The 18,415-nt window shown below is 42.3% G+C and overlaps 1 protein-coding gene and 1 long non-coding RNA gene across 2 annotated transcripts in view; one reads left to right on the forward strand and one right to left on the reverse strand.

Annotated features, from left to right (window-relative positions):
• Nucleotides 1-3,382, forward strand: part of LOC136679173 (uncharacterized) — a 17,302-nt gene extending 13,920 nt beyond the window's left edge. The window contains exon 4 of the long non-coding RNA XR_010796533.1: nt 2,893-3,382. This is a non-coding gene — a long non-coding RNA (uncharacterized lncRNA). The remainder of the gene's footprint in view (nt 1-2,892) is intronic.
• LOC136679172 (one cut domain family member 3-like) overlaps nt 1-18,016 on the reverse strand; it is a 27,455-nt gene extending 9,439 nt beyond the window's left edge. The window contains exon 1 of the mRNA XM_066657542.1: nt 16,990-18,016. Coding sequence (XP_066513639.1) covers nt 16,990-18,016 — 1,027 coding nt within the window. The remainder of the gene's footprint in view (nt 1-16,989) is intronic.
• Nucleotides 18,017-18,415: the final 399 nt, after the last annotated feature.

An 18,415-nucleotide genomic window follows, 5' to 3' on the forward strand; every position in this document is an offset into this window, starting at 1 on the left:
TCATCAAAAAGTGAAAAAATCCGCCCGTCGGCAGAGCCACACCATTTACATATTCCGTATGTACACACACACACACACACACACACACACACACTCCATTACAAAAGTTTCAACACTCCTTTTGGGAAAAAAATCAAATCAATCAAATAAACACGTTCCCACACTCTCTGGAAGAACCCGTTAAAATAAAGAATGTTTATTTTATGTTCAATATTTAACTGAAACCTAAAATGCAATCCAATCCGGTAAAAAAAGAGCGGTGTAAATTAAAGGGTAGAGTCCATGTTAATTTCTACAGCTGATAAAAGTCGGAAAGCGAAGCTGTTCTCTAAGGGTTCTTCAGGAAGTGCCCTTCTTTCTGTTGAATAAAGCAGTGGTTTTTTTTTTAAGACGTGTCCCGTATTTTTGAACACCGGGTATTTTTCTGACCGTGTGTGGAGTATTTCACAGTAATTTCAGTGAGATCCTGCGGCTCGGTGAATCAGAACAACGCTTTCCCAGCCCAGGAACAATCTGTGGGTAACACTGATAAACAAGAGAAATAAACACAACTGTATTCAACACTTCCCTAAAAGCGCAGAGCTGTCTGACGGAATGTATTCTATAACTTAATTCTTACGTTAAATATTCCACTGAGGGATAATATGTTCTGTGTGTGTGTGTGTGTGAGGGAGAGAGAGAGAGTGTGCGCGCGGGTACACACACAGCGCTAGTCCTGCAACATAATTCTCTCTCTCTCTCTCTCTCTCTCTCTCTCTCTCTCTCTCTCTCTCTCTCTCTCTCTCTCTTAAATACACACATAATTGTAAATAAATCAATAAATAATACAGCACAAAATATATTTTTACATTTTACAGAAACGAGTTTATGCGAACACTCTTTTCACTCGTCTCTCGTTTCTAGACATCGAGTAATATATTAAACAAACTGCAGCAAACCTTAAAATATTATACTTCTAAATAATACCAATAAGCGCCAAACCGAGCCCCTCTCTCTGAAAATATCGATCTCAAATAAAAATATATGAAATAACGTAACAATATCGTGTATATAATATGTATTAGACATCATGTGTGTGTGTATATATATATATGGGGGTGGGGGGTTGTGTGTGTGCCTGTGTTTTAACACATCAACCTGCACTATTTTTTTGTATTTGAAAAAGTTATTATTAAGTTATTATAATTATTATTTTATTTTTTGAGAATTTGTGTACAACTCTAAAGTTGTAATACAAGTACAGTACACTGCAGTTTCTCTTTGCAGTTTAATGTAGTTTTAGTACACATATGCCTTTCAAAGGATTGTGTGTGTGTGTGTGTGTGTGTGTGTGTGTGTGTGTGTGTGTGTGTGTGTTATACAGATGTGAATTTCTTGGCTCTAAAACCAAAACATCTTTATTGATCTCCCAGTGATTTGCTCCTCTGTACTTTCAGGACTATCTTCGCACCTGTAGTTGAAAGGCTCAGCGTGCAGAAGCTGGTAATGAGTTCATGGTGTAGCACCTGTTAGCATTAGCATTTGCTATGGAATGTGTCCTGAGCCCCAGTGTAATTGGATATGAGGACTGTGGGAACACACAGAGTGAGCCTGGCCTTTGGAGAACGGTGTAATAGAAGCTGAGCATTCCTATAGTTCAGGTCAGGGCCAGTTCCTCTGTGTCTACTACGTTTTCTAACTGGTCTCCAAAATCAATCGCTCAGTGGACAAACATCTGACAAGCCAGATCTATCCCTACCAGCTCAATTAAATGCCATTCATAGACAGATTGATTGATCCAGATGCAGAGGAGCGAAGGATCTATAACAGATCTTATATTAATCCCACATTACACCATTAGAGGCCTTTACCAGGTCTAGGCTCTAGTCTTCATTTTTAATAATTATATACAAATCCACGGACATTACAAGGAATTACAATTACTGTCTTCGGCTGTGTCTTTGGGAGCAGTAGCACTGGTTGAAATAAACCCTCAAACCCTAAGCTCATTTCTATATTAGTGACAGAATTATTGCTAGTAACGTCAGATTTATCTCTGAATGATAAACCTGCAGTTTAACGGCTTCGACACATGACGTACAAAGACATTTCAAAAGCATGCTCACAACAAAAAGCATCTGCTTTGCTTTTCTATAGAACAGAACCAGCTCCAGTCACATTTAGCTTTCTCTAAATCCGTGCCCTGTCATTAAAGCTCATTTCACATTCAACGTCTGTCCAACATGTGCATTCTTTAAAGTGGCAACCAGTGTTTTGTCAAGCTGTTTTTGTCCAAGTTATATATTTATATATTTTTTCCAATAATTTCTGAAAATCGCATCTTTAACTGCCTCATTTTCCAAAGCCAAGTACTCTAACCTATTGTGAGCCAGAAGAATACAGGGTCTGAGCCCATTGTTTACAAGTAACTCAAATATACACAGCTATAGAGGGGGTGTTTACGCTTCTGTTTTTGCTATTGACTTTGGTTCTTGCATTCAGAATCATTTCGGAGACAACGTCCTCCCTGGCAACTTTCAGCTGGGTTTTAGCCACTTGTCGTTGTTGTTGTTCTCTCTTGGCTTGTCGCAATAGTGCGATAAATCAGTAGCAATATAATGTTGTTATTGTCAAAAAAATCGCAGCAAGCTACAGAAGTCCCAGAGTTTAATTCTCTGTCACTTAATGTTTCTGTGGCATTTTTACATAAACAATCTGTGTGTGAATAAACCCCAAACTACCACACAAACTACCACAGTTCTAGTTTCTTAGAACATTTCTATTTCTATTTGTATTGATCCATTACTTAATTCTCGGGAAGGATTTTCATATGGTCAAATCTCTATTTCTAATCTCTGTTTCATTAATATATATATATATATTTATTTATTTTTTTTCATTTTTCCACAACAGAAAAAATGCACACCTAACAGCTATGCAACATCTAATAACCTACCAAACAATCCCCATCAGGTAAACAGCTCCACTCAGCAGGTGTTCTGTCCATTCCTACACTGGGAGAAGACAACCCAATGTTGTGGTTCTTAAAATAGGTCCCGCAGACAGGAAGCTGTTACGTAGAAAAGGAAACAGACTCAAAAAGTAGTAAAGATGCTGCTGGAGTTCCCTGAACAATGTCTCGACCAATCGGAGCCCAGACTTCAACATCACTGGATGTGGAACACCTGGAGCAGAAAATGAACTTTGGAGTTGAGTAAAGTCAAACGTTGGAGATGCTAATTACTTAAGAGTCCATTATATTTCATTGTTGTAGCTTCTGTGTAATGAGATGTTTTGCTATTTACAGGTTGACATATCAGTGCCTGGAAGAATTAATTAATAAATAATGACGGGTGAATTTAATTGCTAAAAAGGTAATTGAAGTTGGTCTCAGATTGTGCACAGTAAGTTATCATACTAATGGAAAAGGTCAAGAGATAAAAAGGGCAGCTACTGCTAAGTGTGTAAAATAATAAATGAATTTTAAACCCAATAATAATGGAGATACAGTGTTGTGATGTGGAATCTATTTATACTTCACCATTATAGCCTATTTACCAGTATGAATTGGCTGTGTACCTTATGCCATCTTTCAAACAAAATCTGCTCTTTTGTCTGTGTCTTTGAGTGTGTGTGTGTGTGTGTGTGTGGGAGGTGTGTTGCACAAACAGCTCTGTTGGTGGGAAAGTATTGTGAGTGGTGGGCCTTGCTTGGCTGACTGCTGCTGCTGGCTGTTCTGTGTGTGTGTGTGTGTGTGTGTGTGTGTGTCTGCTTGGCTAGCTGCTGCTGGTGGGAGCCCCAGAGATGGAGGGAGAGAGCAGGGGAAAGGAAATCAATACAGATTCAGCGCAAGTCAGATAAGCCTTAACAATGTATAGCACAGGCACACTCTATAACCCGATCACATACACACTTACACACGCACACATGCACTTTCACACTCGCACCATAACACACATTCAGACACACACACTTGCTGTCACACATTCACAGAAGGACATAAAGCTCGGCCCAGGCCAACATACCTTCACACGCTCAGCACACTCGCAACAAGCGCACGTTCATTTGGCATGCAGAGGCACACGCAGCTACACAAACGCATGCGACCTGTGTGACCCCTCGCCTTCTGCCTGAACACAATGCACACATCTAGGCACACAGCGCACTTCAACCTTCAAATATCAAATGATCACAACCTTGGATTGCATTGGAGTGTATTTTGCTGACAAGCACAAAATGATAATCAGTGGGGCATGTAAATGAGACGGAGTGATGGCTGTGGCTGGGAATGTTCCTTCACTACAAATGTCTCTAATTTAGAGCAAGTTTCACATGCGCAGGCTTTTCCTGAGCTCAGTGTCTTTTGTTTAACTCCCATTCTATTTTTTTCAGTAATGTTGAAGTTATACATTGTACATCCTCATAAGTTAGTAGGAATTAGAAAGCCTCCCCACACACACACCCCTCCACCTCCAGTAGATAGTGAAGGTCTGCTTTACAGATGCCCTTCCAACTCATGCTAAAGGTACTGTATGAATGGATACACACTCCAAAGAACAGACTTTTGCTGTTCCACCGTCCACTGCTGTGGGGTTTTGGCTAAAAGTAAAGTGTTTCATTGTGCAGAAAGCTTCAGATCTATATCTTTACAGTGGTTGTGACAGGAACCAAACATCTATCTACAACGCTAATCTAGCCATTTTATTCACTCTGGACAATCTGTGAGTACATTTTTTGGCTTTTTGTATGAATCAACATTTCAAAAATGAAAAATATTACAGAAAAATGCTGAAAGGTTATACATTAGACTTTAATATTCTCAAATAATGTATGTTTTGGCCAATGCAGTATCTGAAAATGATCAAAAATAATTCTCATGAAAAAAGACACCATATTAATAACAAGCTCATGTAATAGTTTTTTGTGATTGGCTTAACACACTTGATTCCTATCACAACCTCGAGAAATTCCTACATATTCATACAGTGGAGAATTTAATATAAACCACTCCTAATATAATTGTTTACAGAAAATGTGAAAACTAGGTGAGGTATTCCGAATATTTTTGCACTGAAGCGTATGAATTCAGCGTATCCTCGATTAATGTCGATGACGTCGCGCTAATTTGCTAGTCACTAATTTCTGTTTATAGTTAGCATTAGCATTTCAGTCTGAGGTAACGTTTTTCTTAATGTGGTCTCTTAACATTCGCCGCACGTTTTTTCTTTGCTTACCGAGAAGCTGACTCGGTTACAACAGCCAACCCTCTCCCTCTCCACCCCTGTAGCCCCCCCTCCTCCTTCCCCCTCACGCTTATCAATTATTAACGGCAGAATCGATCATTTCAGCAGCTCGCCCTCAATCCGCTGCTTTTCACAAAGTCAAATCTCTCCCACCCTCAATCAATCGCAGCTCGCCGCCGTCTGCTTTTATCTCGCATAACACACATTTTCTTCGTGTACGATTTGGCGAAGAGGGTTTTTTTTCGCTCCCTCTCCCTCTCTCAGACTTTGTCTTTGCTTTAAAGAATATTTACATTCGTTTCCACAGTTTGGAGGAGATGAGAGAAAGAGCCAAAGCGGCTTTGGTATTCCTGTGAATTTTTGAGCAGGCCCTAGACGTGTGTGGTGGTTTTGAATGTACAGTAGCTCCAGCCCCACACTCTGCCTCTTCACTCCAAGCACTTTTTTCTCGTTTTAAAAAACTGGGTCATCAGAGACTCCTCTGGTTTCTGTTTGATGAGTTTTCAACTTTTAAATCCAGCAATTCACCCATGAGCTGGAATGTTTAAAGCTGTTTGTTTTTTTATTTGCACCTGCCTAGTTATGAGTGTTTAACCCGTAACGGCTCAAGCTCAAGCTAGTTCTCCACAGGCCCAACACAGGTCCTGCGCTGATAATAAAGACTATATTATGTTGGTTTCATATTTAAAGGGGAATTATAAATATACTTTATTTCTTACATCTGGTTCCTCTCACTACCACAATAAACAATTCTGTCATTTCTGAAGAATTTCACATAAAACTACTCTAAACAACTTTATATATCAGCAAAAAAACAAAAGTCTTAAATAGTTTAATAAACTCCCCTTTTTAAAAAGTTCATAGTCAAGTTGTACCAATGTTTTGTGTGACTCTGTTGCATTAACTCCTTAGGTACATTCACACAAACACCCCTTAGTTTAGGAGTGTAACCATGACATGTTTCTTCTGTGCTATTATTCAAACGTTTATAGACCTCTACCTCCTAGTGAGTCAATTCAGCTCCCTTAAGGTTCACTCAACAGATCTCAGTCACAGGTGTTCAGCTGCAAGCACATTTTGCATAATCTCCAAAGAAAAGCCAGGACCAATAAAATGGGACTTTCTGGTGCATTTGTTTTTATTTATTTTTAATGTATTTAACATTACACTTATATAGCGCCTTTCTAGAAACGCAAGGACACTTAACAATCAACACAACATTCAATTCACACACACTGGTGAGAAGCAGCAGCCAAACACACACAGCATACTCTCGACTGTCCACCTGGAGGTCTGCGTCGGGCACTAGGGTTTCACCCAGGACAGAGCGCCAATACATATCTGGGCACACACACATTCACTCACACACCAGGACAGTTATTAGCCTAACCTCACTAATATCACTGCCCTCAATTTTATAAAAATATTAATATGGACAAAACCAATATATTTATGTTTGACGACAATGTCAGGTTTCTTGTTTGTTTTTGGCAGTTTTTCTGTGGCATTTATGTTGTTTATATCGATATCAGAATTATGTTGTATCGACTTAAATTTAGAAATATATTGTGATATCAATTTTGCCAATATCGTCCAGCTCTAAATGAAATACCCACAGGACCGCCACTGTGCTCCTGCAGTCAACAATATTGAGTCTCACACATCCACAGTACTGTACATCCTCATGTCTAGCACACCTCACACCCTTCTACTCCAACACAACACATTTGCACATTCTCTCTCTCTCTCTCTCACACACACACACACACACACACACACACACACAAACAAACTGCAGCCTAGACGTCTGGGCTGAGCACACAATCAGCAAACTTCAGTATTGCAAACTACTATTGTTCACTGGAGCTTTCATGCGGTCGTTTGCTAGACCCCTCTCATAGGCATCCTCTTACATCGTCAGCCATTTTGCACCAGCGTTTGTACTCCTCCAGTGACCACTGCAATACCAGAGGGACTGTGATTTCTTTTCCTTTTTGGGTGAATCCACTGCACCAACAAATCTTATTCAGTACTACTGTGGCAGTCATAATGGATGGTGGGTCATCTTTTTGTGATGTGCTGCAGTGAAAGAGGGAGGGAGGAAAGGAGGGAGGGAATAGAGCAAAAAAAAAAATAGAGAGAACAGAAGAGAGGAGAAGAGAAGAGGGGGGATGGGAGGCTATGTTATTGATCTCTCATACGTGCAAAGCCAGGCAAACATATGAGAATGACAAAGCCGCAGAAGCAGCAGAAGCAGTGGTAATGGCAGCGATTCCTAGCCACTGCTGACTCTCACTTTTGCATTCACCCCACATTTAATTATGAGATTTCCTGAGATGAGCAATTTGATGTGCTCGCTTCTCTCAAGCCATTATCCTACCACTTGTTATTCACTGAGAAATGGCAGATCCGCAGATGTATTCCACAAATATGGCGGGCTACTGCCTTGTAGTAATATATCTGTATATAGCAGCGACTAGTGTCTGCACTGCGCTGAGGTAAATGTCACTGCTTTCATTCATTAGGTGCAAGTCAAATTGTCCATGCTATTTATAAAGTGTTGTGCCAGTGTCAAAGACTACGTTTTCATGTGTTTAATTTCCACAAAAACATCCACAAAGTAAAAATTCTAATCTAACTAATTAATCTATTACATCTAATCTAACCATGGAGTCGGAAACAATAAGTGATGCTAAGCTCTGGGCTCTCGGTGGCTGGCCATTTGTATTGAGTATGTCCACATCCTTTCAGACCCAACGCACTAAGCTGAATGGACAGAAACACCTGTATATTTCTCAGAGTGTATCACAGATAACAGCTATATGTGCTCTTTAATTGATAAGGACTGTTTTGGTGCTCTACAGGTCTTGAGGAGATATTAAGGATTCCAGGTGGTCTTTGACTTTTGCACAGTACTGGATAATTTATAAGCTTTTACAGAGCTTAAGCATCCTTTAAACTCCTTTAAAATCTTACTGTCCACAATTAATCGTAGGGCCTATTGTCCAGTATTAATTATTCAGCAGCTACTATGAATGTAATATGGAGTATATACAGTTATAAGAGTGTGGGATGGGTGTCTGGAGCCAACAGTAAGTCCTGTATGATACAGCTGATGGTAATAATTTTTATGTAATTTCTAATATCAGAAGCCAATGGCCAGTTGGTTCAGGGCTTGCTGAGGTGTATCTGTGGCTACTGGTTGTAGCAGCAGATGGAGATTAGTCGGAGTATTCCTTTAAGACTTCGGTTGCCTTACAGACTGCATTTATCACACTGCACCCCGTCATATTGATTATGATCATGAATGTCTACTTTGAGAATACTTGAGGTTTGACCTTACTTTGTATAAGTGGTGGGATTTCGATAAAGTAGGCCTCTTATACACACTGCTCATTTTAAGGATTACCAGCAGCTCTGAGCGATCCTGAAACAGTTGTACGACATAAAGCGCTCGTGCTGAGGCTTTCTTAATTAAGTGCTGGAAGCCACTTGACTTTGGCCTACATTCGGTTCGCTCTTATAAGCCTACTTATTGTTTCCATGTTCCTGTTATCTGGAGAGCACTTGTAGAATCCTAGCTAAGCCTCTCTGAGCTACAGACATTTCTACAGAAGCCCTGGCAACGTCACGGGAGGGTCCTTTCTGAGTGGTGATCCCCATTCTCTTCGCTCTTTAAAGGATGGTGTAAATGCGATATATATATGTATTTGTATTAATTAGCATTAGCAATGCTAGGAGCTGTGTTAGCGTAATGCAGTGACATTCTAACTGTGTGTCGTAGCCATATTTGCATGTTTTATTGTATTTACAGCAGAGTGGGTGGTATTACTATGATGTAATGCTCTAATCATGTTCAAAAACTCAGTGATGAACTGGGAGAATGTGTTCTAGGCCGTCAGCCAATGCCGTAAATGTCAAAAGTCAAGCTAAGCCAGAGAGAGACGGAGAGAGAGAGAGAGAGAGAGAGAGAGAGACGGAGAGAGATGGAGAGAAAGAGAGAGAGAGAGAGAGAGAGAGAGAAAGAGAGAGAGAGAGACATCTACCGTAATTCTAAATCCTGCTGGCGTCTACCATCGGACTGAAATGCATTGATTCACAGTCAGTGACATATCTCGGACTGCCAGGTGGTCTGGTGTGATGATTTTTTTTTTTCTCTTGATATTGGTCCCATCAGACATATGTTGATTCCGCTGTCAGTTTGTGGTTAATCTGACAATTTTAAGCCTTCGGTTCAGTGCCTGAAGGCCTAAGCAACAAGACTGATATCTTGCCCCTGTGTTTACATAGATATCATAGAGGACAAGTGTATTAGCTGGAAAATATTCAACCTGATATCACTTCCAAACCTAAAGAGATCAGTAAAACTATAGCTGCTTAAATGTTGTCATTTGTATGTTTTGCGTAATTATTATTATTATCCACTGGAGGTGCTGTTTCACTAAATACTTTCAAACTCTCTGTTGTATACCTAAAGAAGAGCTACGAACAGTCTGGTTTTCTGTTAGCAACAGCGTGACACAAACACACCACACTACATTTCTGACCTTTTAGAGTTCACAGTCAGGTTTTTCAGTTATGTTTAGGATTAGTTTTAAAGTTAGGTTTAGGTTAAGGATTAGGTGTTTATATGTGAGTCTTTAATCTGCAAAAAATGTTCTATTTCTAATCTTTTGGAGATTAGTGTTAGGTTTACTGTTCAGGTGACAGTTAGCGTAAGGGCTAAGTGTGGGTTGGGTTTCACAGTGGGTTGCCAGATATTCACGTTTTATTCAAAATTTAGGAATCCTGGGAATGCTCGTTTAATGAAATACATATGATTTCACTTTGAGACGGAGGCAAAAGTTTTTCGCAGCGTATTTCAAGACTTTAATTCTTGACAAAAACAATGACAAGAATTGAATTCAACATTTGCAAATTTGAAAAAAAATGAAATAACTAATGAATAAAAATGGAATAATGATAAATAAATATTTAAAAATCATGAGCACTGTCCTTACAACTGACCAGAGAGCTGTTTGTTTTAGTTGTGTCTAAATGACCGGTCACTGTAATCCAGAGTCATCATGAGGGAATAGAGTGAAAACAATACCATAAAAAAACCACTGAGATCCTGCATGGGGTCTTAGCAAACAGGCTTTCACTATTTCACACTGTCACACTTCAGTCCATTTAGACATGTGGCCTGGGGAGCATGGAGTGGAGTGAATAGAGCCATTTCAAGACTCAAGACTGTACCACAGGACGCGACTGGTTTGGTACGCACTAAATCCATTTCCAGATTCTGGAGCAGTTTAGTTACCTGTGAAGTGAGAGTTTCTCATGGCAGAGAAATTCCTCTTATTTTCCAAAATGTCTGCATATATCTCATTCAGATGGTTTTGACAGGAAATCACATGCAGTTATTGCAGGAATTGATTAGGAATGCGCCGCCTGGACACAGTGAAAGACAAATCTAACCACTTAAATCAATGCATGGTGTAAAAGTGCTGCTCAGCTACGTGTTTAACCAAAGGCTGCACTGAATCTTAAAAGGTTGGTCATGAAATTATAGGCTTGGGTTCATTGTACTCTGCCCTGATTGGCCACCAACAGAAGACACTGACCACAGTGGATGCACTGGCAAATGTCCTTTTAAAGTCCAAGGACGCGACCACCTTTAAAATCCATATGTACTCTGTAAACACTGGGCTTAATGGGAGGTGGAATGTTGAAGCCATATACTCCACCAAACCATCCACATCCAGACATTTTCAGTCTTTTCCTGCCTCTAAATCTGGGCTTCATTATGAAGGAACATGAATTTTAAAATGAAACCCTACTCTTAAAAACAAGATGAACGTCCACTGTAGTTTAGTGTGAGCTGAATTTACATGAACTCCTCCCCTTTATACACTGCAGGTTATCATATCAAATTTATTATGATCCCAATCGATGCCACATTGAAGTTCCTTTCTCTTTGCTTTTTGGTGGCAGTATAGATTCCCCATTGGCCGGACCCCTGAGACAGGGAGGCAGCGGCCTCGTGGTTAGAGAGGGCAGCATTAGTGACCTGCAAGTGGACACACGTCCAATCTGTGCACATTTGAATGCCTAATGGATAGCTCGGCAGCCGTGATTAATTGCTTCTCAGCACAGTCAGGACACTGACTCTCTCTGTCTCTCTCTCGCGCGCGCTGTCTCTCTCTCTCTCACTCTGTCTCTCTTTCATTTCTCTCATTCTCTCCCCCTCTGTCTTTCTTAAGCCACTCATCCACGATGATTACATTCATTCTGAATAGTCAGAATCTTAAAAGATGTTGGAAATAGTGTTGGGTTGCAGTAGATGGTAGAATCACGGGAGTCTCTCGTGAAGATAAAGTATCCGTGGATGTTCCGGGGTTATGTTAAAGGGTTTGTAATGATTTTTACAGCGCTTGTTTTTAATTGCTCACAACACATTGTTTGACTCATTCAGAAATGCAGCAGTGTAAAAAAATAGTCCATTCCCATAAGAGAAAATAGTAAATATGAACTTCTAAATAAAGTTTGAAAATGGTTATATGATGGAAGAACCGTGTTTTTAAAAGATAAGTTTAAGAGTGAGAAATACAGGTTTCTTGATAATTAAAGGGAACTTTTATTTTGAAACACGTACGCAGCGTCATGGCCTAGCGTCTCTGTTCGTTTGTTTGAATGTGTTTCTAACACTGTTTACTTTTTTTGTTTCCCCGTCAAATTACATTCATTTCATTCATTCGTTCATCAATAATCTTTTCTGTAATGACTTTATCCTGTTCAGGGTCTCAACACGAACACTAACGCTCACATCTATGGCCCCTTTTGAATAGAAAATCCACCCGCCAACATGTGTTATTGGACTATGGGAAGAAAACCAGGGCAACCGGCGGAAACCCCCGCAGACACGGGGTGAAGTCCATGCCGCTGTCAAATGACAAGTTTTTTTTTTTTAAATAAATAACATAAACATGGCATTTACAAGATTTACAAATAAACTAAAGAAATGTGTTCACAATTTTAAAAATGTATGAATGTAACACATTGGCCTGCATCAATTATTTCACCATATTTTAAATATATATTGTGATTTTTCAACATCATACTCAAACCCAAAGACAAAAAAAAAGCAACAAGGGAATTAACAAAAAAATAACCACATTTGACCGGGAGTGACCGAACTTTTAAACATTGGTGCGGCGCGGAAGTGGACACAAAGAAATCCGCCGTTCAATAATTTCCCACTTTTTGAATAATTTAATGCCTTTTTTATTCATCCCAGCCAAAGAAACCCACAAACAAACACACTGTCAAAATCCAAAGGTTCTCGTGCAAACCTCCAGACCGTCGTAGCTGAACGGAAGTGGGGTAGTCGGGGTCTAATCAGCGCGCGTTAAAAAACAAAGCGAGCTCAATTAAAAGCAGGCGCAGCCGCGCGCTTATCTGCCTCCGCGCTTCCCAATCGAGTATCGATCCGCGCGCTCCATTTAAAAGGGACGCGGCGAACTGCGCTATCGATCAGCTGCAGGTCGAGAGAAAGAGGGGTTGGGTGGATGGGGGGGGCTGAGTCAGAGGCAGGCTCGAGGGGGGAACGCGGGGGGCGCGAAAGGCCCAAAACACACCAATCTGACCTTTTTTTGTGCAGGGAAAAGCCCGTCGGAGATCCCCCCATCTGCCGCGGGAGCGCGCGCGAGCCGGACACTCATCAAACCGCTGACAGAAAATCGTTCTTTAAGTGTTTGATGGCCGTCCGCTTTAACTCTCATTCAGCCTCTGTTTGCTTCCGCCGTGAAAATGCAAAGACCCCAGACCCTAACCGCGCGGAACACATCCATTGACATCAACGTGATTCGGACACCAGGGAAACGGAAGCTAGGGGTTCTGAGGCTGTTTGACGTGTATTACATTACAGTGTGGCTGGCTTTAGCGTAAACAGTGGTGTGCAATTTTAATCATTAAAACTGAAGCTGATTCGCCAAATCTGAGGAATATATTGTATTATATTTACTTTGTGGCTTCAGCATTAATTTAACGACTAAGAAGAATTATTAACTGTAATGGGACAGGGTATTTTATATTATGGGCCCAGAATGGCCTGCACTAAAGACAAAGACAGTGCAATGTTCCCCTCAGAACTTCAGCAGGGGTCTTAAAGTCCAGTTGTGTGCTTTGAAGGTAGACATTACACTCTCTTTTCAGAAGGAAATTGAATATATTTGCGTTTTGTGATTAAATGTTGTGAAATAAATATTCCAGGGTTGAAATGGGATTTTATGAAATGACCTATATATATTATACAGTCTGGTACAATTCTATTCCCTCATTAAAGGTAAGAGACAGTGAAAGGTACCACCACAGAGAAATAAGAGAGTGTGGAATTGTGCTTCGCAGTGCATCAGTTATGGCTTTTTAAAAGACATAAAATCAGACATAAAATCAGCGAGTCTGATCATATTTTAAATGTTTAAAGCACCACCACAAATGTCCACAAAAAGGATTTTTATTCCTAGAACGGTTCAATCAAGCCGTGAACCGTTTAGGGGCCATTTTAACGGTGTATACTTTAACATGCAGTAGGTTTCAGAGAAATAAAGAAGATACTATTACACGTGGATCATTATTAACCCCTTGGTTCTGTATATACATAGAGCTCAATATAGCTTTCTCAGGTGAACACCAGTGTGTATGCACAGCCCTAGCTTTCTGTGTCCGGAGGGTGACAATAAGATTAGTGTGATGTGCTGAAGAGATATGGGGTAATGGGAGTGTGATAGGAGCCATGATCAGAGTCAGCGCCCACTCAGTGCAATCAGTGCTCAGTAAACTGGAAAAGTGGTGAGTGCCAAGGAAAAACGGGACATCAGACCATATGGGACAAGGTCATTATGGGACAGGAGGGGTTATTCAGGCCAGTGAGATGGGCTCGGACTCCTGGACACCTTCATAAGAAGCGTATTGTTTTTCCAGCAGCAAAAGGCCATATTAAAAACAGGCGAATATGAATCTGAAAAATATTTTAATAGGGAATAATACCAGCCGATCAATACATGTGATCAGACCTTATGTGTGTAAATACTGACCTGCAATGCCACATATTATAACACCACAGCTTGGTTTCAGTGATCATTCTCATCGCTGCTCTGACTCTGACGTGGTGGTGGTGTTGCAGTGTGTGTTGCCCTGCTACAGTGGATCAGACACAGCAGTGCTGTGAGTTTTTAACCACTGTGTCCACTCACTGTCAACTCTGTTAGACTCTCCTACCTCGTTGGTCCTCCTTGTAGACGCAAAGTCAGTGGTAGTAGCTCATCTGTCGCTGCACAGTTTGCGTCGGTCGTCCTCCAGTCGTTCACCAATGGACACCAGACGCTATTCACTGGATATTTTTGGGTTGGTGGACTCTTCTGATTCTACTAAAAACTCCAGCAGCACTGCTGTGTCTGATCCACTCGTACCAGCACAACACACACCACCACTATGTCAGTGTCACTGCAGCTATGAGAATGAGCCACCACCCACATCATACCTGCTCTGTGGGGGGTCCTGGGCGTTTCAATGAGAAACAGAGGGCTAACGAAGTCTACAATGCATCGGATGGACTACAGCTACTAATTGTAGAACTACAAAGTGCAGCTCTACGGTCGGTGGCACTGATAAAGTGGACAGAGAATGTAGAAGCAAGGAGGTGGCTTTAAAGCTTTGGCTGATCTGTGTAGAACTGAGTCAGATGTTACAGCATGACACCAGCCATCAGACCGATCCCCCTGTGAAGTGTCAATAAATATTTTATGGATCTCTTGCACACGGTTTTAGCAGGTAAGGAGACTGTCAGTCAGAAATCCCTGTTGAATATTAATAAGTAAATAATAACCACTGCAGAAAGCGGAAGGGAGCATGTGCTAACCATCACACTTCTGTTTTCACGCCAGCACTACGCAGCACTCGTTGCTTTTTCTCGTATCTTTTGCATCAGATGTTCACGTTTGACCTCGTATGTATAATAAATGTCTCAAAATGATAATGTGATCATTGTAAATGTGATTGAGCTCATATGCAAAAGTTTGGGTACATCAGTGTATAGATTTCCTATGACACGCTTCTCATATTAAAGCACGATTACTGTTTATCTGTTGGATTTCACACATTGTGGATGGAAAAATAATAATAAAAAGAATCCATAAATTTATGGCACTTTTCATATTTTTATAAAATCATCGCTGTCCAAAACAAAAATATATATATATCTCCATTTTTGTCGATTCTTAGTTTACTACATCATTTAAACCCAGAGCTGTCCTTCACACTGTGTGAAGAAGTCCACTTTCCTTCCTGAGGTCCATTTGCCCATTTGTTTGTAAAGTGCCGAAGCAATGGTCAGTTCAAATCTCCCTATGGTTTCAGTTCAGTTCTCTCTGCTACCTCACAACTCACAACGAACCCAAACGCTCAGCATGACACCTGTGGTAGCCTGTGTGCTGTCTGTACAAGGGTAAACATCCAGACTGCCTTTAAAGACTGAGTTCAGGTATAAACAGCACCCCCCCACACCCCCACCCCAGCTGGCAGTGTGTGGTTAACAACAGAGAGCAGAGACTTGTCATTTATTTCTAAACTAAGTTCATGAGGAACAGTGTCATGTTGTATTCGTGTAAAACAGAATCATTCACCACTGCTTTCTGCTGTCACACACTATCCCTGGGTTTGGAGCAGGGTGTGTTTGGGTTTGTAAAACACTGAAGTGAGGAGTGGAGCCATTAAAGGTTCCAACCAGCTTAAGACTTTAAGACCACGTTGTGACTTTGGTTACTCTCCTAAGCCTTTGACTAAACCCAACCCCTAAACTTCTAACACAAACATAAACCCAGGCCTAACCATAAACCGAAACCAAATCCTACACTAACTTTGAGACTATCACCTAAGCCTAACTTTAAGAGTAGACCTCAGCCTAAACCTGATCTTTACTTTAAGAGACATCGCTCCCTAAACCTATCCTTAAGTGTAAGACTAGACATCATCCTAAACCTCACCGTCAATTTAAGACTAAGAATCACCCTAAACCTAAACTTACCTTTAAGACTAAGGCCACCTTAAACCTAAACTTAACTTAAAGACTAATGCCACCTTAAACCTAAACTTACCTTTAAGACTAAGGCCACCTTAAACCTAAACTTAACTTAAAGACTAATGCCACCTTAAACCTAAACTTACCTTTAAGACTAAGGCCACCTTAAACCTAAACTTAACTTTAAGACTAATGCCGCCTTAAACCTAAACTTAACTTTAAGACTAATGCCACCTTAAACCTAAACTTAACTTTAAGACTAATGCCGCCTTAAACCTAAACTTAACTTTAATACTAATGCCGCCTTAAACCTAAACTTAACTTTAAGACTAATGCCACATTAAACCTAAACTTAACTTTAAGACTAAGGATCACCTTAAACTTAAATTTAACTTTAAGACTAAGGATCACATTAAACCTAAACTTAACTTTAAGACTAATATCACCTTAAACCTAAACTTAACTTTAAGAATAATGTCAACTTAAACCTAAACTTAACTTTAAGACTAATGCCACCTTAAACCTTAAATTTAAGACTAATATCACCTTAAACTTAAACTTAAATTTAAGACTAATCCCTAAAGTTACTAAAGTGGAACAAAAGCGTTACAATAACTCGGTGTTTCCAAGTTGGCAGGCGTGTGTATCTCACGCTTTAGACGTGACCCCGGTTTGCCTGTGTTTACATCCTTGGTCTAAAACACTCACCGGCCAGGCGGAGCGCGGACATGCGCTGGAACTCGGGCTCCTGCAGCCACTTCCACATCCTGCGGAAGGTCTCGCGGCCCGATTTGAGCTTGCTCCAGGGCTTGGGGTTGCGCAGCAGGTCGGAGAGCGTGCCCTGCGAGCGGCAGAGGATCCGCTGCGCGAAGATGGCCTGCGGGATGCTGTAGCGCTTCAGCTCGGCCGTGATGCGCTGCGCCACCTCCTTCGTGTTGATCTCCTCCACTTGGCCCCCGGGGCCTCCGTTCGCGCCGCCCTGGTTCGCGCCCGGGTTGGTGCCCGGGTTGGCGCCCCCGCGCTCCGCGAGCATGGCGCTGGCGGCCTGCATGTGCAAGTGTCCGTGCGCGTGCATGCCGTTGAGGTTGATGTTGGAGAGGCCTCCTCCCGCGTGCGGCTCGAAGCTGGCGGCGCTCGGGGCTCCGTAGGCGGCGGAAAGCGCGTTCTGCGAGCCGTGGAGCCCGTTGGAGAGCGACGAAAGCGGCGAGAGTGGCGAGAGCGGCGCGCCCATGCTGGTGACGTCCTTGGCGTAGTGGTGGTGGTGGCCGTAGAGGTTGCTGACCAAGCTGCCCGGACCGCCGGGGCCACCCGGGCCGGCGGGGCCCCCTCCTCCACCCCCGCCGGGGCCCCCTCCGCCGCGCTCGTCGCGCATGAGCGTGAAGCTGCCGCTGACGTTACCCACGGAGTGGTGCGGGTGATGGTGCGGGTGGTGGTGCGAGTGATGATGCGCGTGGTGGTGCGGGTGATGGTGCGGGTGGAATTTGTCCGAGACGCTGGAGATGGGCGGCAGATGCTGCAGGGGCGCGAGCGTCGTGTAAGTGCTGGAGAGGCCCATGCTCGGCTCGCACATGCTCCGGTACTCGCCGGCGCTCTCCAGCAGCGACGCCGCCATGCTCGAGACCATGGCCGGTCGCCCGTGAGACACGAGCCCGCGGTGCGGCGGCGGCGGCTGCGCGACTGCCTGCGCGTGCGAGACACCGTGCATGTTGCTCAGGCTTTCCATGGTGAGCTCCATCGCGAGGAGAGAAAGACGCCGCTGCCTTCCTCTCTCTCTCTCTCTCTCTCTCGCTCCCCAACGGTCTTCCTCTCTCTTTCTCACTCTCTTTCCCTTTCTTTCTCTCTCTGCCTCTATCTCTTCTCGCTCTCCCTCTCTCACTATAACAAGAGGAGAGATGTTGCCTTTACACCTCCCTCCCCCTCACTCTCTCTCTCTCTCTGTCTCTCTCTCTCTCTCTCTCTCTCTCAGACCAGGGCAGCTGCTTTTGTTTTGTTTTTCTTTCTTCTCTTTTTTTTTCTCTTTCTTCTTTTCAGCAGCAGCCCACCCCCGGTCAGTCCAGTCCTGTTCCGTTGCGGCTAAAGCCAGGAAAAGAAGGACAAACAGAAAGAAAAGAAAAACAAAACCCTCGCCGCCCAC

Source organism: Hoplias malabaricus, chromosome Y (assembly GCF_029633855.1).
Source record: "Hoplias malabaricus isolate fHopMal1 chromosome Y, fHopMal1.hap1, whole genome shotgun sequence".
NCBI classification, from domain to species: domain Eukaryota; kingdom Metazoa; phylum Chordata; class Actinopteri; order Characiformes; family Erythrinidae; genus Hoplias; species Hoplias malabaricus.